We start from the raw sequence: 27,457 nt of genomic DNA, 5'->3' as shown, positions 1-27,457 counted from the left end.
GTGGAATTACAGCACAAAATTTCAAACTGTAAGTTAATTTGTTACGCCGGCTTAACAAAATAAAAAAATCATTTTCATTAGATGAAGAAAAATGTTACGCCGGCTTAACAAATTCTCAAATCGTTGTATTACAGCACAAAATTTCAAACTGTAAGTTAATTTGTTACGCCGGCTTAACAAAATCAAAAAATCATTTTCATTAGATGAAGAAAAATGTTACGCCGGCTTAACAAATTCTCAAATCGTTGTATTACAGCACAAAATTTCAAACTGTAAGTTAATTTGTTACGCCAGCTTAACAAAATCAAAAAATCATTTTCATTAGATGAAGAAAAATGTTACGCCGGCTTAACAATTTCTCAAATCAAATAAATATTTCAAAGAAAATTTCAAACTGTGAGACAAACTGTTATGCCGGCTTAACAAAATGGAAAATAATTTAAATTGTAAGATAATAATTTCCATTAGATGAAGAAAAATGTTACGCCGGCTTAACAAATTCTCAAATCCAAGTGGAATTACAGCACAAAATTTCAAACTGTGAGTTAATTTGTTACGCCGGCTTAACAAAATAAAAAAATCATTTTCATTAGATGAAGGAAAATGTTACGCCAGCTTAACAAATTCTCAAATCCAAGTGGAATTACAGCCTGTAAGTTAAATTGTTACGCCAGCTTAACAAAATCAAAAAAATATTTTCATTAGATGAAGAAAAATGTTACGCCGGCTTAACAAATTCTCAAATCAAATAAATATTACAAAGAAAATTTCAAACTGTGAGACAAATGTTATGCCGGCTTAACAAAATGGAAAATAATTTAAATTGTAAGATAAATAAATTTCATTAGATGAAGAAAAATGTTACGCCGGCTTATCAAATTCTAAAATCCAATTGGAATTACAGCACAAAATTTCAACTGTAAGTTAAATTGTTATGCCGGCTTAACAAAATGGAAAATAATTTTAATTGTAAGATAAATAATTTCCATTAGATGAAGAAAAATGTTACGCCAGCTTAACAAATTCTCAAATCCAAGTGGAATTACAGCCTGTAAGTTAAATTGTTACGCCAGCTTAACAAAATCAAAAAAATATTTTCATTAGATGAAGAAAAATGTTACGCCGGCTTAACAAATTCTCAAATCAAATAAATATTACAAAGAAAATTTCAAACTGTGAGACAAATTGTTATGCCGGCTTAACAAAATGGAAAATAATTTTAATTGTAAGATAAATAATTTCCATTAGATGAAGAAAAATGTTACGCCGGCTTAACAAATTCTCAAATCCAAGTGGAATTACAGCACAAAATTTCAAAGTTAATTTGTTACGCCGGCTTAACAAAATAAAAAAATCATTTTCATTAGATGAAGAAAAATGTTACGCCAGCTTATCAAATTCTCAAATCCAAGTGGAATTACAGCACAAAATTTCAAACTGTAAGTTAAATTGTTATGCCGGCTTAACAAAATAAAAAAATCATTTTCATTAGATGAAGGAAAATGTTACGCCAGCTTAACAAATTCTCAAATCCAAGTGGAATTACAGCCTGTAAGTTAAATTGTTACGCCAGCTTAACAAAATCAAAAATTATTTTCATTAGATGAAGAAAAATGTTACGCCAGCTTAACAAATTCTCAAATCAAAGTGGAATTACAGCCTGTAAGTTAAATTGTTATGCCGGCTTAACAAAATCAAAAAATCATTTTCCTTACATGTAGAAAAATGTTAAGCTGGCTTAACAAATTATCAAATCCAAGTGGAATTACAGCCTGTAAGTTAAATTGTTGTGCCGGCTTAACGAAATCGAAAAATCATTTTCCTTACATGTAGAAAAATGTTAAGCTGGCTTAACAAATTATCAAATCAAAGTAATGTTTCAAAGAAAATTTTAAACTGTAAGATAAATTGTTATGGCGTCTTAACAAAATCGAAAAATCATTTTCCTTACATGAAGAGAAATGTTAAGCTGGCTTAACAAATTCTCATATCCAAGTGGAATTACAGCATATCAATTCTCAAATAAATTGTTAAGCCAGTTTAACAAAATCGAAAAATCAGTTTCATTAGATGAAGAAAAATATTACACCGGCTTTACAAATTCTCAAATCAAAGTAATATTTCAAAAAAAGATTTTAAACTGTAGGATAAATCTCATATTAAAGTAGAACGTAAATTATCAATAAGTCTAACAGTTAAGCTGGGATGCTGATTTAACAAAACTAAAATTAATTTCATTAGCTGAAATGTTAACCAGCTAACATTTGTATAATATCAAGTAGAAGAACAGCATAAAATTTCAAGTTATCCGATAAATTTATATGTTAGCTGAACCACTGAAATTCATTGGAGCGCCTGTTTATCTAAGAATTACTGTAGTTCCAAAGTTCTAAGTAATATTTTAAAACTACCATATAAATTGTTATGCAAATGTTAAGCTACTTCAACACAATAAATAAATTAAGTATATATCAATACATTTCATGACAAAAATTGATAAGGTAGCTTAACAAAATAGTTTAACAGAAATATATAGAAATACATTCAAGGACAAAACTGTTAAACTGGCATGGAAATGAAACTCGGATTTTCTCAGAATCAATCAATCTTAACAAAATAGTAAATAAAATATGTAACTTAGCATATGTGTAATCAATCAAAGATTAAATACATACAAATTAAAATATATTCTAGTTTGCCAAAAAAAGTAAATAGTAATATGTGATCAATTTACAACTTACATAATTTGAAATTATTTTCAACTATTTAGAAGGTACCAAATGGTAATAACATTAAATCAACTACATTCAAAAAATTGTTCTGCAGATTTTTAATGGTAGTATATATGAAAAAAAAATTGCATCACAGCAGAGAAATAAGAAAAATATATTTCCTAATTGCTAAATGAGAGCAAGTCATCTATGCAAAAAATACCCATAAAAGTGTGTAATCAGCTAAGCACATACAAAGAAATCATTACCCATATGAAATCTTAATGCAACCTTCCCTGTATGCGCTATCAACAAAGCCTGAAACAGGTTTTCTAAATAATACAGCAATTCAAGTAAACAATACAGTTTCAAGAAATTTAAATATATAAAAAGGAACAATAACATTATACAATTTTCAAACAGGTTTAACAGAATTAAAATCCAGATGTGTTTCTTTTCTTCATCTGTGAGCGGAATCATCACAAGTCTTTGACAGTCCTTATTATGGGCCCTTTTCCGTCTTTGATCTGTAATGTAAGACAACATTGACTTTTAATCAAATAAAAAAGCCTAAAAATAAGATAAACTGTTTATTTTTCTCACATAATGATATCAGTATACTGTATTCCTAGAAATATTCGCGGATACAATATTTCGCGTTTTTCACAACATCAACATTTTCACGGAGACAAACTTTCGTGGATTTGTAGGCGAATATTAAGTCGCTACGGCCTAAATTACAGTTTCTGAAGGCAACGGCTGAACAACGTACGGTATAAACCTACATGTATTTGATGTCCAAAACATGAAAAAATAATATTGAAATAAAATTATTCCCAGTCTCCACCCCTATATATACGCATGCAGTATAGCCTTTTTTCCATTTATGAATGTCACATTAATGATGCAGCAATTCCTGCGATTTATGATTGACCTTAATATCTATAAAATAGAACAAGAATAGCAGGTAATTGACTGTTATTTTTCAGTCCAGACTAACGGTTATTTTGTGCTTCTTAAACAGTATCATACGGTACATAGCTTTCATTATAACAACATAACATGATACTGTTAAAGTAGCACGAAATAACCGTTACATAAATCCAGACGTCTGGACCAAAAAATGACAGTTATTTCGTGCTACTTTAACAGTATCATACTGTACATCGCTTTCATTATAACAACATAACAGCTGTTTATCAATGTAGCAGTTGATCGCTATAGTACTTTTAACAAAGGATTACACATACTCCAAGCAACTAAAATCCAAGTCATTCAATGAACGCAAACTGTAAATGCTTTTGTATACGCCGTGACTAGCGAATAACATCAATAAGCATGATAATTACTAATAATTGACATTTTTTTTCATAGTCCAATGAACTTTACATAATTCTTTATACGTTTCTAAAGCACCTGTGTTTATATGTTTTTTGTGTGAGTAGATTATAATAAATATTCTGCATGTTTTTTTTATCAACATATCAACAGAAATGAATATCTATATAATATGGACAGGTTTATCACATAAAAAAACAGATGTTGCTGGTGCGGCTCAAACCCTCAGCCTAGTGACTGTTTTTTTTTTAGTAAACTGAGTACTGACTTCATGAAATATATAAAGCTACTGAAAGTTACCTGTTTTTCCGCTTTTGTTTCTGGTTTTCTGATTGGTTTTCTTCGGCATAGACTTTCTTTTTTCATTTGACATTATTCTTGATTGTGTCTGTTGCCTAGGTTTCTTTATGGTTATCTAAATATTCATAAAAAAAAAGAAATTCCTGAACAGTTATGTTATCCTTTTCTGTTATATGTAACATAGCATTTCCTAGTCAAAATGCTTTTAAAGTACTTATTATGAAAACATTAATTATTTCAATATTCAAACAATTAACTTTCACATTTTAAAAATCATTAAAAGAATTATATGATGCATAAATGACACAACACAAGATGTCAAGTTCAAGTAAATTCTTTTTAATTTTTCACTGTGATGGAAAGAGTTTATCAAATATTATTTATAATAATGTCCACAAATATCTCAATACAGCTTTCACCTGAATTTTCTTAAGTTACTGTTAAGTTGTAAGTTTTTAAATACTATAGATGTTGTAAGTTCCAAATTCAAAATAAGACTATTAGATGTTAGTTCCGAAATTAAAATAAGACTACATATAAACGTTTGAATGTTACTAAAAAAATTTTTTTTAAATTTTGTGTCACAATTCATATTATATTTCTTAAAATTAAGGTCCCTATCTGTACAACAAAACTTTAAGGAAAAACTATAAAGCAATATAGCAAAATCTCAATAATCAATAGAGAAAATATTGAATTCTTAAAGAATGCTCAAAACAACAAAACCTAAAATGTTGCAGGCTTGGTTTGTTTTAGCCCATTCATCGATTGTAGTGGTAAATGCATGGCCCTCACACTGACTTAAGCAGAACACATTAATTACATAGGTATAAGGTGAAATTTGAATTTTGAATCATCTGCTTCAATCCTTTAAGCTGTAATCTGTTACTATTTAGAAATATTCGTTTTTTTCTTTTTGTCAAGCAATATAAATAAATATCCAAGATACCTTTGGCTCAACTGTTTCTTTGTTAATCTGTTTATCTACCTCCTCTGAAATCGTTATGCTGTTTGTGGCTTCAATATATGTTTGTCTGGGAAGTTCCTCCAAAATCCATTTCGTTTTTTCTGTATTGGGCTTGTTGTTTATATTGTCATAAAATGTTCTCCAAATACTCCATGTTTCATGATTTTCAAACATATGTTAAATATTTTCAATTTGTTTCAATTGTCTCTCTTTGTCTATGTTGGAATAATCTGGGGCTAAAGTTTTGGGCTTATTTTTTGGAATGGTTTTAAGTATAGTATATTCCATTGGAATCCATGAATTACTTTGGGCACCTTTATAAAAACCATCTGTCTTTGTTGCTGCTTTGCAAAATTTATAGTGCAAGGGCCCACTTACACCAGTTAACGATTTTATTTCTGGAGAGAGCCAGCTTTTTACATCATACATGTTGTCCAACATCTTTCCATCAACTAGATCTATAAATTTCTGAACTGTCTCAACATCTGTTTTTCGCAATTTATCGGCCACTTTACTAAAAGCTGCATCCACATCCTCATGGGTGTGCCCAACTATTAGAAAAGATAAATGTACCTGAAAATAATTAAAAAAAAATATATAAATTACATTTAATCTAAGCTGGAGAATATGAATAGCTACAAATTATATGTACCATCATATGGATTTAACATCAAGGATATAAATATGTATGTGGATAACTTTAGACATTTTGCTATTGCTTGTAACAAGTAACAATCTTGTTAACTACATGTACTAGTATACATGCAGAGTTAATTCAACCATATCCTAACTTCTGTAATTCTTGAATAATTCAGACATACAGTTGAATTTTCTATATATAAGGGTTTATATTTATATAAAAAATAATCCATAGAAGTGGGCAGATATATGTTTGATGAATTTTATTCATTGCGTGAAAGTGGGATGGCACTGTATGTCTGGGCAGACAAATATAGAAAGAAATCTGCACAGAATTGAAGACAAACTGACTTTTAGTATAATGACAAAAGCCCCCCCCCACCCATCAAAAATACAGGTAGGACAAAAGCCCCCCCCCCCACACACACACATGGGACAAATGCCCCCCACCAAAAATACAGGTAGGACAAAAGCCCCCCCCCCCCCCTCAGTCCATGAAACATTGTTATTGAGAATCTCATCAGTTTAATTCTGGAACTTGATGTATTGAGACAAGTCAAATGCAATTGTTTTAAAAGATAATTTACATTAAGATTTAAATTGAATGGTACAAAAGTTCTAATTTGATTTATTGTGTAATTGGTATATAATTCATTGATGATATGAATGTTTTTATGTTTATTATATATTGTACAGTACAAAATTAATATCAATGAATATTTTCAGAGAATCATTTATCAACCCTTATCAAGGGAATAAAAGTGGAAGGCGCATACTTGTCTAGATTTATTTGAAGTATAACCCAAGTTCCCTAACACTGGGCGTGTGAAAAAAGATAGTTATCAGTCTGGTCTATAAACCTTAGGGGGGATTTTGTTTGCTGGACTGGGGGGGTGGCTTTTGTCCTACCTGTATTTTTTAGGGGGGGGGGGCTTTTGTCCTTTGTGTAAATTTCATGGGGGGGGGGCTTTTTTTAGAAGGGGTGGGGGCTTTCGTCCGGGGGGGACTTTAGTCCTACACTAGTCTGAAGCATCCGTCCCTTAACATCCGTCCCCCTATATAAGGTGCTTATTAAATCCCACATTAACTGTAACTGAAAAGGGAATTTTACTCTTTAACACCAAAGTTACAATGAAAAATGAAGAAATAACAGAACAAATGGAGTGAAATGATGTATTTATATAGAAATTATTATTAAAAATTTTGTGAACACCAGATTTCTTGATTTTGAAAAAAAAATCTATATTTTTTGCTCTGAAAACAACATTATTTACTTTGAAATAAAATATATATCATTTTATATGTTATTTTTTGACATCAAGTGGACCTATAAGTTTATTAAGATAATATTTCACACAACAAATAAATGCTATTAAAAAAACTAGAAGAAACAAACTGTCAAAACAGGATTGTTAAAATTGTAAAAACATAAATTTCTTTACACAAATCATGTATCCCAGCCCCTCATAAAACAGTGGGATTATGGATCCCAACTATATACACACAGAAGGGACTGGCACTTATTGGCAGTTAACGAGCTGTATATTGGGAGCTGTATTGGGAAGTGTGATATATTACAAAACAGTAAGGGTGCCAATTAAGGGTGATATTCATTATGCTTAAGAACAGTGGGAGGGACTACCATATCTGTTAGAAAAGGCCTCCTGTCATTATGTAAGCTGTAGAATTATTAAGCCAAAGGATTTATTGAACATCAAAATTTTATAGGCTAAAGATGTAGTCAATGAAAAATAAACAAATAAAGAAATATAATTCTAATCCTTTTTAGATAAAAGATAATTAAACATAAACTTCAATGTAAAATCAAGTGAACACATTTAAGTCAATATTGACCATGAGGTCATGGTATTGACAATTGTTCTTTAATATTAAACAAGAACATTTGTAAAAATATAAACACAAATGCCCCCACCCCCTGCAGATATTTGTCAGTAATATAGTAACATTTTTTCAAAAAAATGTTTAGCCATTCACTCAATTATGGACAGATAATGTATTTTGCAAACACAGTTATATAACTTTATAGAGTAGTGTGATTCAGTGAAAAATATAAGTAGGCATGTCATTGCTGGGATACGGACAAAAGCCCCCCCGGACGAAAGCCCCCCCATCTAAAAATGACAAGGTGGACAAAAGCCCCCCCCCCATGAAATTTACACATAGGACAAAAGCCCCCCCCATAAAAAAGTAAAGGTAGGACAAAAGCCCCCCCCCCCCATGGTCAATCAAATTTACATATAGTGTATTAAAGTTGTGTTTTTTATGTGTTTAAAAGATATGTATGGACATCACATGTAGGTGACATAAAGCTAAGGATATTAATTTGATCCCTTTACAAATTTACGAAAGTGATTAAACATTACTACTCTTCTGACCCTTGTTGTGTATATGAAAAGCTATGAATTCAGTATCGCATGCATGCATTATTTCATCTGTTATCATATACTTTGTTATCACTTCAATATATACATTATAAAATTAATAAACATTAAAACAAATTCTTTTCATTTTTATTTAAAAGTTTGTGTGAAATTTGATGAATTTGAGCACCTGTGCATGTGAAAAAAGATTGGGGGGCTTTTGTCCTACCTGTATTTTTGATGGGGGGGCTTTTGTCCTATGTGTAAATTTCATGGGGGGCTTTTGTCCACCTTATCATTTTTAGTCGTCATTGCTATCTGAATCTGATGTAGTTGAAAAATTTCAACTTACAAATGAAAATCTATCAATTATCTATGCATGACCTTGAACCCAGTGGCCCCAAAGTCCACTCAAACTTAAAGGACCAGTACCTGATGTATTCTTTTTCTAAATATGTGACATTGGTAAAAAAATACAAAGGCTGTATAAGGAGGAGACATCAAAGCTCGACTAATTAAATACTGGATGCAGTAATTCAATAAAGACAAAACTTATTATGACAAAAAATCAATTATGATATGAATGTATTTATGTATAAGTTTCAAGAAAGCACCACTCAAATGATGAGAGACAGACCTGAAATCGAATCCCACAGTATGTGACCATGTGGCAATGATGTATGCCAAATATCATAGGCTGTGATAAATAGTTGCTGACTGCTGAGAAAACTGTTATGAAAAGATTTTCCCCGCCCGCCTGCCGCCCGACAGTCACCATACTATAACCCAGGTTTGCACCTGTGCAACCCAGTTAAAAATTCCAAGTTCAAAGGGGGGAGGGGATAATTTTTGAAATATTAATGCTAGAGTTATGAATCTGGTTACACAATTTGATGTTGGCGATAATAAGTAACAAATATTTGAAGTTTGAAGTACATGTACATACATATGTATATAAGAAACGAAAAAGTTATAGTAACAAGAGGGCCATGATTGCCCTGAGGTCGCTCACCTGTATATAGGCCCCCCCGACCCCCGGGCCAATTTTTACCCAAGGGTTTATATTTGTTTATTTGAACAGACTTGGTAGACACCCATAAGAAAACATCTAAGTTCTAGCTCATTGGGTTTTTTAAAAGAAGATTTTTAAAGTTTTTACTATACACATATAGTAAAAAACAATGACACCCCTGGGGCAGGGCCAGTTTTGACCCCCGGGCTTTTATTTGAACAAACTTAATATCTAAACTCTAGCTATTTGGGTTTTTTCAAAGAAGATTTTTAAGTTTTTGCTTTACACTTATAAGGAAAATCAATGACCCCCCCCCCGGGCGGGGCCAGTTTTGACCCCAGGGCTTTTATTTGAACATACTTGGTAGACACCCATTAGAACATGTTTCATGCTAAATATCTTAGCTCTAGCTCTTTGAGTTCTTTAAAATAAGATTTTTTAAGTTTTTACTATATGCATATAGGGAAAATCAATGACCCCCTGGGGCGGGGCCAATTTTGACCCCAGGCCTTTTATTTGAACAAACTTGGTAGACACTCATTAGAAGATGTTTCATGCTAAATATCTTAGCTCTAGCTCTTTGGGTTCTTTAAAAGAAGATTTTTTAAGTTTTTACTATATGCATATAGGGAAAATCTATGACCCCCTGGGGCGGGGTCAATTTTGACCCCAGGGCTTTAATTTGAACAAACTTGGTAGACATTCACTAGAAGATGTTTCATGCCAAATATCTAAGCTCTAGCTCTTATGGTTCTTTAAAAGAAGATTTTTTAAGTTTTTACTATACGCATATAGGGAAAATCAATGACCCCCTGGGGCGGGGCCAATTTTGACCCCAGGGCTTTTATTTGAACAAACTTGGTAGACATTCACTAGAAGATGTTTCATGCCAAATATCTAAGCTCTAGCTCTTACGGTTCTTTAAAAGAAGATTTTTTAAGTTTTTACTATATGCATATAGGGAAAATCAATGACCCCCTGGGGCGGGGCCAATTTTGACCCCAGGGCTTTTATTTGAACAAACTTGGTAGACATTCACTAGAAGATGTTTCATGCCAAATATCTAAGCTCTAGCTCTTAGGGTTGTTTAAAAGAAGATATTTAAAGATTTTTCTTTCGGTTGCCATGGCAACCAGAGTTCTGCATGGAATTAAATTCTTTGAACAATTTTTAAAGGTGACCACCAAAGGAACATTCCTGTGAAGTTTGGATGAAATTGGCTCAGTGGTTTATGAGGAGATGTCATTTAAAGCAAAAGTTTACGGACGGACGACGGACGGACGGACGACGGCCGGACGAAAAGCGATCACAAAAGCTCACCCTGTCACTTTGTGACAGGTGAGCTAAAAATAACATTTTGAGCATAATTTCCAAGTTTAAGAATGAATTAGTCTGAATAAAATGTGTGCTAGAGTAATGAACCTTGCCATAAATTATTTGGCATAAATATTTTTATGTGGGTAATTATAAGGAACATAATTATATTTGAAGTTTGAAGAAGATATCTTAAGTTATACTTTTAGTAAAAAAATAACATTTTTTAGGGAAAAATGTAAGTTCATGGGGAGATGATTCTTACAATATAGATGCTAGAGTAAAAAACCTAATGTCCCATAAGATGTGGTTGATGATATTTACATACATTTGAAGTCTGAAGTTGATCCCTTAAGAAAGAAAGATATAAGAGCAAAAAATAATATTTTTAATTTAATTTTTTAAATTCCAAGTTCAATGGGGGGGGGGGGGTAATTCTGAAAACATTCCAGAGTTATGAACCTTGTCATATAAGATGTAGTTGATGATAAGGAACATACATTGAAGTCTGAAGTTTTTTAAGGAAAATTCTAAATTCAAGGGGATAATTAATTAAATCTGAACATATTGCATCCAGAGTTATGAACCTTGTCACATAAGATGTGGTTGATGATAAGAAACATATATTTGGAGTTTGAAGTTGATACCTTAAGAAATGAAAGTAACATAAATAAAAGAATATTTTACTGCTCTGAAATCTGGACAGAGTGTAGGACAAAAGCCCTCCCGGACAAAAGCCCTCCCATTAAAAAGTGGCAAGGCAGACAAAAGCCCTCCCATGATAATGAATTTGTCCGCCCTGTTATTTTCACGGGAGGGCTTTTGTTCGCCCTGTCATTTTCATGGGAGGGCTTTTGTCCTCCCTGTCATTTTCACGGGAGGGCTTTTGTCCGGGAGGGCTTTTGTCCGTTTCCCATCTGGACATGGACCCTGGCTCTCTAATCTATATATTTTGTTATATAACTTGCCCAGATCATTAAATTTGTATTGATTAGTATGTGTGTAAATTATGAATCTATTGGTACAAATAGAACTTAAGAAACATTAAAACCAACTTGCCTTTTTAGGTTAACTTTGTTGGACAGATGGATGGTTCAATTACTATATAATTACTATGCCCAGGGGGCATATTAAAAATCCATTTCATTTAAAATTACCTTTTAAATTTTAACATGTGATACATACATGTATATTTTCAAGGTCTAAAGAAACTGTGACTTACTGACTGAATTAATTCATATAATGGACATTGTCTTGTTTCTGCCAGGTGCTTTAAATACACATCACTTTTCACTGTCTTGTATGGCAACACCACTTTAGCTGTATCAGGCATTCTGTCACCATGATTAGTAGAATGATCTTCTAGCCAGTTCAAAGTTTGCAGTGTTTTATCTGATATGTCCCATTTTTTTCCAGAATTGTTGCAACATTTTTTTGATAATTTAAGGGTATGTGAAAATGTGTTCTTATTATTAAACTGTTCATAAAAACACTTTAGAACATAAAACATTTTTTCAACACTTGTAAATTTATCTAACTTTAGCATACCCAGCTGTTATCAATGGAATATTTAGCATTTTATAAGCTGCATTCTGAATGCCTTTGAATTATCCAAAATAAAGTTCCCCACTCTTAAAGTTCATGTTTTTCAAACAATCCAGACCACAAACAAATGTATCTTTCAGTGTACTTTTAATAATTAACAGACTGGTGGCTTTGGACTTCAATTTAAGCTCTTGCATACTTCAGCTGAAAAATATTAAATATTTCTATGGTCATCACTCATGTAGAAAAATAATCATCCTAATTATTTATGGAGCTTTATATCAAAAGGCTCTGACACCCACACTAGATATGAAGCTGTTCAAAGTTGCATCTTTTTTCAGGGCTTCCATTAAGTTCCAAAATTTGGAAGTCAGAGATTGAAAATGTCTGACATAGGATGTCACATTATATTGGCAAAGAGGAAAAGCATTACACTTTGGAAGTCAAAAACAAGGAGTATAAATAAATCCCAAACTTCCAGTAATGGAATTGCCTTGTTTTTTTTTCAATCATCACAGTCTATCATTGATAGTCATCATTGAGAGTAAAAAGTCACACCTCTATAACACATATTGAGCAGTGATAAATTTCCATTTCAATCTAATTGTGACCTTTGAACCAGATTCAGTATGATTAATTTTCTGAAAATCTATAGTAACCCAGTCTAAGAAATCATTAAGATTAATATTTACAACAGTTGGGTTTTGGGTCATTTTAATATAAAAATGTGAATATGAATTATAAGTAAGAGAATGTCCTGTGAGTTACAGGTAAATGCACTGACACTGCTAAATATATTGCCAGTATTATGAAGTAAGTGTAACACTTTATGTAAGTAAGTAAGTAAGTAAGTAAATATTTTATTAAAGTGACATGTGCAAACATAAATAATGATGACAATAAACAGTTACATAAAGGCATGCACCCGGCCCATCGGGCCTATAAGTCACATAATACTTGTCAAAACAATAAACATGAGAACAATAAGCGAATCAATGGTCATGAGTATAGTAAATATACTGTATACAACAGTACAAGTTAGAAATTTTATTCATTTATGTATAATAATTATAGGATTTAATACCAATTATTAATGTAACATTATGTTTACAGTGAAAGCATACTTTTGACGTACATATCTAGATACTTAGAATTACTTAGTATTACTTGAGATCAGTACAGTATACAATAATATAAAAATGTACATCATTTAAGAACCCGTTAACGTCATTCTGGTATTACTGTCTAGCAAAATGTGATTCAATCAAGAAACATACATCGCCGATATACGATCTCATGCAATAACCAGCCTTATACGAAAAACAAATCTAGCAAGGCCGGGACATGGAATCGAGCAAGTGTGTATTGTATTACTTGTTTTATAAGTGAAGTTCTTAAACGAAACGAAAATTCAAGTTCTACACTAGGAAAGTAAACAATATTCAAATATGTTAAATATGTGATTAACGTAACTTCATTCTAGTAGACTAGTAGTCATTACCAGCATGTAAGTGTGTAATATAAAAGTGGTGTTACACATAATTATACTGCACAATATTACAACGTGCTTATATCAATGAAAAAGTAATAATAAGATTCTGAGTAACAGATATACTTTAACAATATCAACTGTATCAAGTACTGGTTGACGAAAACGGCTAATGAAAACATGCAAATTGTAAACTACATCTGTGATACGAGATACACATAAATTGAACATTTATTAAAGTATGCTTTAACGATAAAATAGTTTCATATCTCATCATAGTACGAATAGTGTCAAATATGAGCGGATCAAACATTTATTTAAATAAATGTTTACTTTATCTTTGGAACAAATTGCTTCTACGTTTCAAATATGCGGCTACCAAGTACTTTGCTAATCTTCTTGGGTGATGTTTTACAATGTTTACAAATTTATCACAGTCTCTCATATCTACATATTGGTCACTTAAAAGGATTTCACTAAGATAATTATGTCGAGTGTCTTGATATAAAGAACAATTCATTACAAAATGCAGTTCATCTTCAACGGAACCAGTATTACACAATTTGCAAAGTCTCTGTTCTGGTGTTTCACCAACATACCGCCCGGTTTCTACACGGAGTGGTAGGATACCGCACCGCAATTGTGCGAGAAGAGAGCGCTCGTTTCGTGGTAAGTTAAGATCCAAATAAGATTCTTTACCAAAAATCACTTTTAAATTGTATGTAAGTTCGCAGTTTTGCAACTTGGGTTACTTTTGTAGCCCAGTCAGTTTTGTGGTGTTCAATAATAGAATGTTTAGCTGTTGCTAAATTAATTGGTTGGCGGTTTATAAAGTTATCATTCATTCCAATTTTCGACATAATATCTTTCACTTCGCTACACCAGTTATTTTGACAATGGCTATAGTCCACATTGAAGACTTGTTTTGTTATTCTATTGTCATCGAGCGATACGAGCCTATTCCACATTCGTAACATGTTTAACCATCGCCTGTAGTTGGTGGGAACCCATCCAATGTCACCAGTAATTGCAAGTATAGGTGCAAATCTGTGGACACCAAGATAGTACCTGATCGCACGATGCTGCACATTGTCCATAACTTGGTATTTTCTGTAACCCCACACACACTAAAAAATAATCCATAATTGGCACAACGCATGAATCAAATAGTTTTTCAAATGTATTAAAACCAAAGTGCTTTAGGTCTCGAACCTTTGCAATAATTTTGCCAAGGGCCCTTCCAGCGCTTTTTGCGAGAATGTCGGCATTTGATGAGAAGTCTCCCTTGCAATGGAAAGTTACACCAAGATATTTGTAACTATCTACAAGCTCTAACACGTTTTCACCAATCCTGAATGAAAAGTCTGTGCATGCAGCGCGGCCTCGGCGGAAGTGAACACACTTAGATTTTTCAGTGTTAATGAGTACGCGCCAACGTCTACACCAATCACGTAACGTGTCTAAAATACGTTGTAGATCTTCCTCTGTCTTAGCTATACAAACGATATCATCTGCATACAACAGCATTGAAACCTTTTTACCATTAAGTTCAAAACCAAGGTCAAGGTCATTCACTTCTTTTACAAGGTCATTGGCAAATATTGAGAATAGCGTCGGCGACGCCGTATCACCCTGTTTTACGCCGGTAAGACACGTGAACCAGTCCGTTAGCATGTTATTTAAGCGTACACTAGCAGTGGAATGTTTGTAAATGCTCTTTATTGATGTATATATTTTACCGTCAATGCCGTTTAGCAACAATTTGTATAACAACATGTCGATATCGATGAAATCAAAGCATTTACGTAGATCAATAAACGCTGTAAATACCGTTGTATTGTTACGTATGATGCCGTTAAGTGAGAACACGTGGTCTTCGCATGATCGATTACGCCTAAACCCGTTTTGCTCGTCTTCAAGGATTTCGTTCTCGTCCAAATACCTAGTCAAACGCTTATTAATAAATCCAGTGTAGAGCTTGCTCACGCATGAAAGTAGACTTACTCCTCTGTAGTGTAAGGGGATAATTGGATCTGACAAAGGGTCCTTCAGAATAGGGCAAATGATCAGCTTTCTCCAAACTGAGGGTAAAATGCCAGTGTCAAACATTAATTGAAACAGTTCTCTCAATGTTGCTATAATAACGGGGCATTTAAGCACAAAGTATGGAATGTCGTCATAGCCGCAGGCAGAACGTGATTTAGCTTTCATTACCAGGTCACTTATCTCCGTTAACGTGATATTGCCGTTAAGCGCTACGTTTGATGTATACAAAGGGTCATTGATATTGTTTTCTAATAGTAATTTATGCACCTTTGCCCGTCTATAATGCTCACTATCGAATTCGCTATTATCTGTTCCGTTGTATAAACTCTCAAAGTCACGCTTCCATTTTTCAAGAACTTCGTTTTCATTTCGCACAACGTTACCATTTTCGTCTATAATTTCACACGGGATAGATTTATCACTACGTGGACCCAGCTTCCCAAACCAAAATCGCAAGCTAACATTGCAAGCTTGTCACAAGCTTGCTGCAAGCTTAAGTTGCAAGCTTGCTACTGGCTAGTAATTGGAACCTTGCAGCAAGCTTGCGATCAGTTATTTAAAAAAAATCTGACTGCAAACTAGTTAATATTTAAGCTTGCGCAAGCTTAATCGCAAGCTTGCGCAAGCTTAATCGCAAGCTTGCGCAAGCTTAATCGTAAGCTTGCGCAAGCTTATTTGCAAGCTTGCGCAGGTTTATCTGCAAGCCTGCACAGGCTAAGTCGCAAGCTTGTGCATGTATAACTACAAGCTTAATGTATAAGCTTGCGCAAGCTTAATGTATAAGCTTGCGCAAGCTTAATCGCAGGCTTGCAAAAACTGTAAACCCTATTTGGAAAGGGAGCTGCTACGTATAACAGTCTCTGAATCCTTTATAACATGCAAAAAGAAAAAGGCATTATTTACCATGATAAACTTATTTAATCATAAATTGTAAAAAGAAACTGATGTTAAATTTTTCATATACTAATGTTTTCTTCCAATTACCATGGTAAATAGTCCAGCCTTGATGGAATGACATTGAAAAAATCCAGCCTAATTCCAGCATCCCTGAATGTTCTTAAAATGTAAAATTCTGGGATGGAATTCAGCACAGGAATGTTTGGGGTAGAATTTTTATGAGTTTAACATGATCACATATTTCTTTCACAAAATTTAATACATATCCTTTAGTCCAAATACAGAATAGAACATCCTACATTCACTATAACACAAACAGTTTTTTTCTAGCTGCAGGTTTTGGTAGGTTCTTGTTTTCTTAGAATCCAACACTTTGTTTTAAGCAATTATTTTGCTCTTAGTCTGTTAGTGACAAACTATTCAATCTTAAATTTGTTTTAAATGTTTCTGATTATTTAAATTACTATTTCTTTTATCGGTGTCCATTTTTAGTCCTCTGCCAGTGTTTCCTAGAACTTCTTATGGTTGTGCTGACCTTTAAAGATAAAATTCATAATTAATTAAATACAGATGCAGTAATGAACTATGTTTTATTGCATAAATGCAGTTATATTACATATCTTTTAATAACATCGAATCTAATGTTTCAACAGTATTAACTATTAAATATTAACTATGCTTATGCATTTTCAAAAAATACTAAAGCAATGCAGTATATCTTATTTTAATGTGCACAAATGTTTAAGAATTTCTCTGTATGAGAATTAAGTAAATTTGTGACAATATTTATTACCCAGTATGTATTTTTTCAAGAAAAGATGTGGAATAGAAAAGTATTGAGATTTAATAATATACCTTTTCAGGATTAATACTGCACATCATTATTAAACACTGCCGCTATTTCTCACAGTCAGCACTTATGTCCCAGCCTGCAAATTATTTATGTATAATGTAATTTAAGATTGTTCCATTGAAAACACAACACATACATGTAAAATAACAAATGATTATGATTGACCCTGTTCAGCTGTACAACTAAACTATTATTTGTACCATTTAGTCCTATTTAATCAAATTGATTTAATTTGTTTAATTTGCAGGAAATGAAAAAGATCTACTAACATGCCATTTAAACAATATAAACAATCATTAAAAAGAAATCATTGAATAATTTATATTTTACAGATTATACATGTATAGATTAAAAAGAATTATCAGAAAAACAAATGCATGAAGTTGAAAATATAAAAACAGCCTTGAGCTCTTGTTACAAATGTTAATAATTTGATATATAACCTGTTTCTGCATTAATGTAACTTAAGGTTTATAAATACCTGATTCTGTTGTATATCTCCTTGTTCCAGGTGATTCTGATTGTTATCATACCAATACTTAAACACTTTAAATGTTAAACAAAACAATATCTCCAAAACTGCTAAAATATCAAGTACATCCTCTGCTCTCTTTGCTGACCCAGATATCTTAGAATTCAAATTTTACAACAGTTACTGTAAAACTGGACAGGTCTATCATTATGTAAAGCAGGGTTAATCTACTCATCATTTTAACTTTCATTCTTTGAGCGTAAAAGAAAATATCAAATAGCTAATAGATATATAGATTTTAAAAATCATTACAAATTTTTGTACAAAAAGATTGCAATGTCCTTCTAGACAAATTCTGCATATGAAATTTATAATGTTATCTCTCCCCAAAATAATCACATGGAACAGCCTGATCTGTCGGAATGACCAGGGAGTAAATTAGTCATGCACAGATGGTCAATGAATTTCATCAAGGCTCTGATGTATGTAGCATAAAATCTCAGTGGATGTAGTATTTATTTTCCTAAATAAAAGCAATATATATTGATTAATTTAATATAGAATATATATGAGATTATTTCATGCACTGTTTTTGTTTTGTTTATTTATTTATTTATTGTTATCCAAAAACATGAATTCTTAGAATTTAAAAATGGCAAGCAATGCAATCCCATCTTGATTATTATAGTGTCTGAATGATTGAATCACAGACTTTAATTAATTTATAGTTAAACTTAAAGCCTGTAATTAAATGGATATTATTTCATTGTACATAACTTCATGTAGATTTATTGAAATAATAATACGTATTTAACAATCAATTCATTTACTTCTTTTGCACAGACATTTTTTCTGAGATACCCTTTTCCAACTACATGAAATGTATAAAGTGTCAAATTTCAAATCATTTACAGTAACTTGCATTAAAATAGATGATGATTTTATATTTTCTTCGTAAATTTACAATACTGAGCTGAATATATAAAATAACTAATAACTAATAATAAACTTTAGCGTGGTAATCTAGTTTAAAACTAGTTAATTATCACTGATACTATCATTTTTTGGAATTTTTTTTTTTAATGTGTACACTTTTGACAAAAATTTTCTAAGTGTTTCAATTACTTTAACAAGAAATTTCTAAGTGTAGATTTGTACAAAAATTTTCTAAGTGTCTACTAATTGCAAGCTTGCGGCATTGCAAGCTTACATCAAATGTTTGCAAGCTTGCATGAATTTTAAACAAGCTTGCAATATATTTCAAAAGTCATCGCAAGCTTGCGCAAGCTTGTTGCAAGCATGCAGCAACCTTGTATTTAAGCTGTAAGCTTGCGGCAAGCTTGTGACAAGCTTGCGGCAAGCTTGTCGCAGGCATGCATTTTGGTTTGGGTTGTTTATCTTATCCCAGAATTCGTTGGGATTATTTGTCGATATAGTTTCTATTTCAATCGATTTTTCTTTCCTGTACGCGCGTTCTGCTTGCCGCAACGATTTATCGAAACTGTCCCTTGCATGTATGTATTCACGCCTCAACGCTGTTTTGACTCGATGGTTATTACAACATTTTAGAAACTCACGTTCCCGCTGACGTAACCGTTGCCACTGTTCTGATAAAGTGTCATTCCAGTACGGCTTTCTAGTTTTGTGACGTTTATTAGTTGACCGAGATTCATATTTTGGCAATTTTCTGTTCATTTCGCCGGTTATGGCTTCACAAAAGGTTACTATAAATTGCGTCCATATCACACTGCGTTTCTCGGCAACTTTCAATATTTGAAATACAGTCTATAATTGCTAGTCTCGCGATATCACTATCCATAAAGTCGTCTGGAACAGTTCTCACCTTGTACCGTTGTCGTCTGATCTCCTGACCCGCAGACGTTTGTTGACCCATATTGTGCGAAATGTACCGTGTTAAATTCCGTTATAATTGCCGAGTGATCAGGTAATCTTGATCTTTCACCCAATAGCTCGTGTAATCCGCAATTATCTACAACTGTTTGCATTGATAAAACCATAAATGAGATACACTGCGTGAATTGGTCGTGTGGAACACATATATAGTCAACTACCGCTCTACCCTTACGAGAAATCGAGGTCCAATTGTTATCATGGTACTGATCCGAACATTGACCGTTTAAGACACAAAATTTCGCATCGTTCAAAAATTCAACCATGTTGGTTGACTGATTTGTCCAAGACGTGCCTAGGTGGGATACTGTCAAAATTTCCGATAATATCCGATAATGAACCGATTCGTGCGTTGAAATCTGCTGCTAGGAATATACCGTCACTTTCACTATTAATATATATTTGAGATAATAAGTGAGCGTAAAAACTTTGGGCATCACGACAACGAGTAGAGTTTTCTGGTGGCAAATAACACGAAAATACTATAAAATCGTAGTCTGTATTTTTGTGAACAAATTTTACGCCGAGTATTCCGTCAAGCGATTTTTCTATAACAGAAATTTCATATTCCTCATAAAGCCATGATTTAACCAAAAGGCCTACACCTCCCGACGGCTTTGGTGCATTGACATGTATATCTTGTCTATTGTACCCAATCCACGTGTAACCTGGCACGAGTAATACATCATTTCCACCTAGATGCGTTTCACATAATGAAATTATATTGCTATTCAAACCATTCACTAAATTAATCCGCAATTCATTATTGTCAGTAGTCCAGCCACACACATTGAGATGGGCAAGACTTATAGACTTGGGTCGGGGTGCATCCTAGTGACCAGCTTCCGGTGCCTGGCCTCTGTTGAACTGTGATGGTTCCTGCGAGTCTTGTTGAGTCGGGGTTGCCTGTTGTTGAACACGCTGTTTTATGCGACCGCTAGCGTCTATGCGCAACGAACGTCCTTCCGGTAAATTTCGCAGGACTGCACGTGCGTTCAACTCTATGATTCGCTCAATTCTCGATTTGCTGCTGCGAACCTGTACATTTTTATACTGTGTTATGAATCTTAATTGTGGTTTATGTCTTAGGAACAGTACCTTTTGTTCCAATGAACCCACGCTGAATTTCAAAATTGGCGGTTTGTCATGAAATTTTGCCGGCAGACGGATGGCGTCGGTAACGGTGACTTGGGACTTAACCTCTTCTCCCAGCGAATTTACTAGTTCTTGAGCTTTCTGAATTAAGTTTTCATTGACCGTGACCTGAATACCACTGGCCGTGAGAGTGCGATTTGGGTCATGCAAAGGATTACCATGATTAACGGTGGGTTGGTCAGATAATCCGCCACTGTTCAATAAATTTGATCCTTGTTGCTCAAGGGTATCTAATCTAGATTGCATGTGCTGAATTGTTGTCAATACACCATCTACGCGGCGAGTTTCTTGAGCGATGTTTTCAGTCAGCTCTCGTTTTAATGTTTGCATTTTGGAGTTGATAGTTGAGGTCAGCTCTATTTTCAAATTGTCCAATTTAGTTTCAAATAAAGCCATCATAGAGTCCTGGCCCTCTTTTATCTTAGTCACAGTATTAACTAAAAATGCTAATTGTTCTTTTTCTGTCATGATAGATTGTTGAGAAATGCTACCTGGGGTCGAAGTATTGGCTCCCGCCATATTTATACCGTCGGCGCCCTTCGATGATTTGCTGCTAGGAGTTTGTCTTCTGGTTTCCATAGAATCGAACACTGTATCCTCACACTCACTGTATTCCAAATTACTTTCAATACAACTGTCATATAAAACACTATTTGCTGCGCCGAGAACTTCGCTTGTCAATAGTCCGCCATATTTGAACAATTTTGTTGACCTGTTATCACTATCAGAGTCACTGCTTTTCTTGCGTTTTTGTCTATCCCTGTGCTTTTTTCCACGACCCATGTATGATACCCAACTCTAACAACATTTCAATAACTATTGTAACATAAATCCAGGTCTGAATGTCATTGGAAATGTTTTAAATCCAGTTTTTTCTTTAGCGGGTGTTTATCGAGACCTCACCGCCATTGCTCGCTTACGTCACACCTTTATGTTACAGTAACTGAGAATGAATACATGTATAAATATCGCAAATCACATTTCTATGAAGTAAAGAGTAAAATGAATTTTGTAATGATGGACTATTGCCATCACAAAAACCTGCCTCTGAGCATTTTGTGTTCAGGTAAGTTTTGTAAATTATCAATATTATATAAGAGCTTAGTTTCTTATGAAATCTCATAAATTTCTAAAAGATTCATTTAACACTGACTGACTCATTAATCACCTTGTAATGCCCCTTTAAGTTATTGCATTTTCCCCTAAAATTGTTGATACATTCCAGGGTAAAAACCCTTAAGCTAAAAATTATCTAGTCCCCCTGCCCTCCACCTCCTATTTCCTGCAAATATCCCATTCATAGTGGCACTATTTGTGTTTGCTTAAAGGGACTTCACTGGGGTTTAATAGCCTACAAACATAACATTTGAATTTCTTACATGAATGAGTTGGGGCACTTTAAACAGAAATATGTGCAAAGATAGTTAAGAAATATAATTTGAAATAAATTAAAAATAGTATTTTTATGCTTTTCTTAGATTTTAGTGAAAAGCATTTAAACGTGCATCATTTTGAGTCCTTTTTTTACAATTTCAAAATATATTCTGGAAAAACGAGGTGCGCAAATGACCTAAAATTTTGCACAAAGATTAGTGCATGGTGACTAAACCTACATCAAATGGTACATTTATCTGGAAAAATATTTTCAGTCCCATCATGTAAAAAACCTCAGTGGAGTCCCTTTAAACACCCCTTTAAGGGTATGCATAATTATATCCAATTACTTTTTTGATAAGGATCTTAAGTTTAAGATATACATGTATATATCACACTGTTTTATAATGGGGCCACAGGGGGTATTGTTTGATAATCTTACTAATTGACAGTGTCCAAAGCTGATTTCCTAATCACTACTGGTTGGGGACCACCAAAACCGGACAACCACCAAACCCGGACGGCCCCGAAAATGCTTGATTTAGAATTTTCTTTGTTCAGTGGTTGTCAGTCACTTTTTTATCAACAATAAATGTATGTTTCTTCTATAATTAGGTAAATAAATTTATTTCAACCTCCGTAAATGGTAATATTTTAATGTCTATTTCAAGAATGTTGACATTGAAATTTGGGGGTCAAGAAAGCAATGCCTGACCTCATATAACAGCAATAATTATTTGCAAAGTAAACAATAGAATATCCAAAACTTCAGCATTTGCTGCTGAAATATTGTGTGTCATGTTAAAAATTAAAAAAAGAACACCAAAGCTTTTATCTGAATTAAATCAACATTATTACATATCTGTCCGGACACATGGTACTGTAGTATGTACAATTTAGGTAATTTTGATACCCTCCTTGACGGGCCTCGGATATAAGTGTCAACATAATCAGAACTAAACAAACTAGTTTGTTAGTTAGGAGAAGAACCTAGCTCACTCAGTACTGTGTCAAATTTTCGTACCTTTAGCTTTAAAATTACGAAATTTGTATAGAAAAATGTTCAAAAAAGTGTCCGGTTGATGGTCCCTGACCAGTATTACTATATATAATTTCTGTAACAAAATCCATTTGTTGAGTCAGATGAATTCCTTTATTACTTTTTTTAATTTTCTAAACGATCTTAAAGATTGCTACTTAATAGCTGTAAATGTTTTTTAAATATTGAAAAAAATGACACGCCTTTTACTGAAATTTTACTTCATCAATATTTCTATCTCAGAATATAATAAATTTAATTATATTTGATATTACTCTTTTTTTTCTGTATCTAAAAGCTGAGAAAATGTTACATTCAATAGTCAGGGGGTTCAGCTATTTCATTTCCAACTCTGTATTTATATTTTTCATCAACTTTTTTTTTAGAAATTTAAACAACAAAAGAAGAAAAAAGATTATAACCCACATACTATACTGTAGGGTAGGGGCTATAAATCTTGGCCTAGATAATTAGACAGGTTAAATACTATACACACTTCACACCCATACAGTAGCCTAATTAATTCGGCGTGAACGGTTTGACCCATTTTACAGAATTTTTTTTCTTACTGTCAAAAGGAAAAAGACAGCGCCCGTCCAAAATTATCTCGGTGTCTCTTTGACAAGTCTAATTAGTTGGACTAACCCATACAGTAGCAACTCAGGTCTAAAATTTTATTTTTATAACATTTGTGGATAGATCTATTATTTATACTTCCACAACCATTTAATTCGGGAGACGCTCAAAATCCCCTTGATCATAATCCCCTTGGTTGATAAACGACATAGTGATCGAAATCCCCTCAACAGAAATGACAGGGTTATCATAATCCCCTTGGCAAAAATAAAGGGGTGGTCATAATCCCCTCAGTGGGTAGTCAAAAATCCCTCAAATAATGTGAAATGGTTGGGAAATTTATTTTCTTATTTTTCTTTTTAGTTCAATGAATTTAAGAACCAACTGCTTCAAGAATTGCTGAAAAAAAAGAGAAAAGCATACAAACAATTAAAAGGTGTATGTTTGTCACAGCCAGTTAATAATGACACCCTTTATTGATGTTATTATTGCTGAGAAAATTGTAAAATACAAACAAATAAATGATAGTTGATTATAATTAATCATTGCAATTATAGTTATATGTAACAAACAATCAATTAATCTTTGCAATGATAAACACCTTTAAAGGCAAATTTGTTGCACACTAGCTTTAGATCTTTCCAGATAATAACTTAAAATGAGGCTATTAATTGCAGTTTGCTATCTAAAATTACTTCATCTTTGTTTTACTTAACTGCAAACTGTTATTTTGTTGGGTATATAATATGATGGCTCTCTGCAATAGACATGAATACCCAAAATGGAATTCATTACAAGTAACAAAGGTTCTCGTAAGCTTCTGTATGAAGGTTATGCCTACACAAAGAAAATTTTTTTTCGTCTTATTATTTTTTTTAACCTTTGTATAGCACTCTTTTTAAGTAAAGCAAAAGAGATTACATGAAAATATTAATGGAGACATAAAGCACATCATAATAAAAGTATGCATAAATCTGAATTATAATAGGTAAATATTAATTTCAGCATGCTAACTTATGTTCTATTTCTAGGTGTAACACAATAGTTTAGCTGGAGTGACAAAAGATCAAAGGAAAAAGAATTTTGAGTAAAGGGGGTTGTTTTTCAAAATTTAAAGGGATTTTCCCCCTCCCCCTCATTTTTCCCAAAGGGGGTTTTTTGACAATCCTTTAAAGGGGGATTTGAACACCCGGCATTTCTGTTGGGGGGATTTCGATCACTATTTTTTTTAAACCCAAAGGGGGATTATGTTTAAGGGGTTTTTGGAAATAAAACTCATTTAATTCAAATTTGGGTTTTGCACAAAATAATGAAAAATTTCAAAAATCGCCAAAACGGGAAGTTTAAAATTATAATTGAAAAATTTCTAAATGTTCACATTCCGTATAAAATATGCAAAATAGTCCAGTATGTTTGAACACCAAATCTTCTTATATTTTAATAAATGTAACAAGAAATATCTAACTCTAAACTAAATTAAAAAATTAATCACCATCGTATTTAAGAATTATGAACTTACCAATATTCCAATAAACAGGAGCAGGTACCTACACATCAACATCATAAGTGTCATGTAGAGTCACCCGATTAACGATTGCGACACACGAAGATGCTAATTACACGGACGAGTGGATTTAAAATACAAGGGGCGTATTTCATAGCGCGCTTCCATGTGCTGGTTAACTGATTTAAGTCTGATATTGAAATATTGAAATTCGAAAATTGTAAAAGATACAGTAGAAAATACAGATAGAGATTTAAATATGAAACTACATGCAAACACGCAATTTTAGATAAACACACCCTTCAAAATGAATGGACTTATCGACCACCAGCATCAGCGTGTTATCATTTGTATAATTAGGCTTCGTGTTATAAAAAATGGACGATGTGTATAAAATTCGCCGCAATGTTGTGGTCATGGCAAAATGGAATGTTAGGTCTTTGAAGATAGAAACAAAATTAACAACAACAGTAGATCTACAGTACAGTTGAACTCAGTTCAGTATACAGTAGACTGCAATAAAGGTAAGTGGAAGCTTTTTGCAAAATTTGTTGGATGTACCACGTTTTTATGTAATATAAGATCTGCGAAAAGTAAGGAAAAGGCTTTGAGGTAGTTCTGGCTTCCAAAACTTTATAAGCCGCTTTTTAACATTTTTGTTTTTCATCAGATGCGGCATTAAAGTTCACGTCATGTCATATATATAAACGGGTACGCTGAAGACCTTAAGCTAGCTTTGAGGTTAAAGAATTGAAACAGATATAGGATACAGGATAAGACATTAAAAATAATAGAATTTAAACCTTGAGGTAATAAGAAAAATAAAGAGACTTATTAGTGCCAATTTAATTATACAGTAGATTTTTCTTCAAAAAAAGGGAGATTTTAGATTTTTCTATAAACAAAGAAGAAAGTTCTGACATTATATTAATCAAAGCACTGAAGGCGCTGGATTTGTTTGGGTCTCAGAATGTCAGAAAGGTGAAGGTTGTGAGATTATAAGCCAATTTGCTTTTGTACAGTGCCACCAATGCTTTCCAGTGTTTTAACTGTAGTAAATATTGGCTATATGACTAATTGCAACACTGATAGTCAATTCAATGTTTATTTGACTTAAACAATTAAAAAAAAAATGAGTTGCCTCAACTGGGATTTGAACTCCAGACCTCTCGATTCATAAGCGAGCGTGCAAACTCCTCGGCCACGGTGAAGTTATATTTTAACGGCCTGAAGAAAACCATATTATTCTAAATAAGGGTTTGTAGTTCTTATTATTTCGACGCTAAAACCTGTTGTTTAACACCGATGTAAATAATCATGGAGCTTACTGTAAGCATGTATATCTATAAAGAATGAAACAATATTAGAAATCTTCGACCATTCGGGAACTACTTTGCTTGAAAATTAATGCGCCTGTCTGTGTCATTTGACAATCTTTATGCATTGATCTCCCCTGAATTTTTCGGCGTTAGTGTACATATAAAGGGAAGTAACCGCTTAAAAAAGTGGACTACTTTAGGCATTTGCAATGATTTCAGGACTTTACACATCCAGGAGGTGTAAAGTCCAAACCTTTGCAATTAACAACATTAGGCTCTGAAATTTCGCTACCATTATTTGTTTGGTCTGACGACCCAAACAAATAAAAAAAAAGAGGGAGATTTCTTAATTTGTGAAAATACCCCTTATTTTAAGAAAAATCTTTGAAAGTAAGGCAGCAGAAAGTGGGAGTCTCCCGCTTAAAGTGGGAGAGTTCACATGTATGTCTTTAAGTACAGCATTTTTCAAATAGGCCTAACAAAAAGATGCAATGATAAAACTTAGATATCTTAATTGACATTTTCACAAAGAATGAAAATTAATATATATATTTTTTTCTAAATAATTTTACGGATGATATTCGTTCATTTATATTATGACAAGATATCGGATAG

General features: G+C 33.0%; 1 protein-coding gene and 1 long non-coding RNA gene across 3 annotated transcripts; both read right to left on the bottom strand.

Annotated features, from left to right (window-relative positions):
* Window positions 1-1,590: 1,590 nt before the first annotated feature.
* On the bottom strand, window positions 1,591-25,673 carry LOC132719322 (uncharacterized). 2 transcript variants are annotated; one of them, XR_009624206.1, is made up of 5 exons: window positions 25,539-25,673; window positions 11,885-12,411; window positions 5,299-5,889; window positions 4,350-4,464; window positions 1,591-3,238 (listed from the first exon to the last, which is right to left on the bottom strand). XR_009624206.1 is itself a non-coding variant. In XM_060703087.1 (4 exons), exons 2-4 carry the CDS (start codon window positions 5,488-5,490, stop codon window positions 2,955-2,957), a joined length of 591 nt encoding a protein of 196 aa, XP_060559070.1. In that variant the 5' UTR covers window positions 5,491-5,889; window positions 25,539-25,657; the 3' UTR covers window positions 1,591-2,954. The 2 variants fall into 2 exon arrangements, 1 of the variants encoding a protein (XP_060559070.1); XM_060703087.1 differs by lacking the exon at window positions 11,885-12,411 and having other exon boundaries at window positions 25,539-25,657.
* Window positions 16,665-18,985, bottom strand: LOC132719321 (uncharacterized). The gene is made up of 3 exons (XR_009624205.1): window positions 17,974-18,985; window positions 17,495-17,568; window positions 16,665-17,174 (listed from the first exon to the last, which is right to left on the bottom strand). It is a non-coding gene; the product is annotated as an uncharacterized LOC132719321 (long non-coding RNA).
* Window positions 25,674-27,457: the final 1,784 nt, after the last annotated feature.

The sequence above is a fragment of the Ruditapes philippinarum genome, unplaced genomic scaffold, assembly GCF_026571515.1.
Source record: "Ruditapes philippinarum isolate M1 unplaced genomic scaffold, ASM2657151v2 ctg9313_1_1_1_1, whole genome shotgun sequence".
NCBI lineage: Eukaryota > Metazoa > Mollusca > Bivalvia > Venerida > Veneridae > Ruditapes > Ruditapes philippinarum.
The sequence above is the reverse complement of the archived record's forward strand: the minus strand, read 5'-3'. Positions and strand labels throughout refer to the sequence as shown.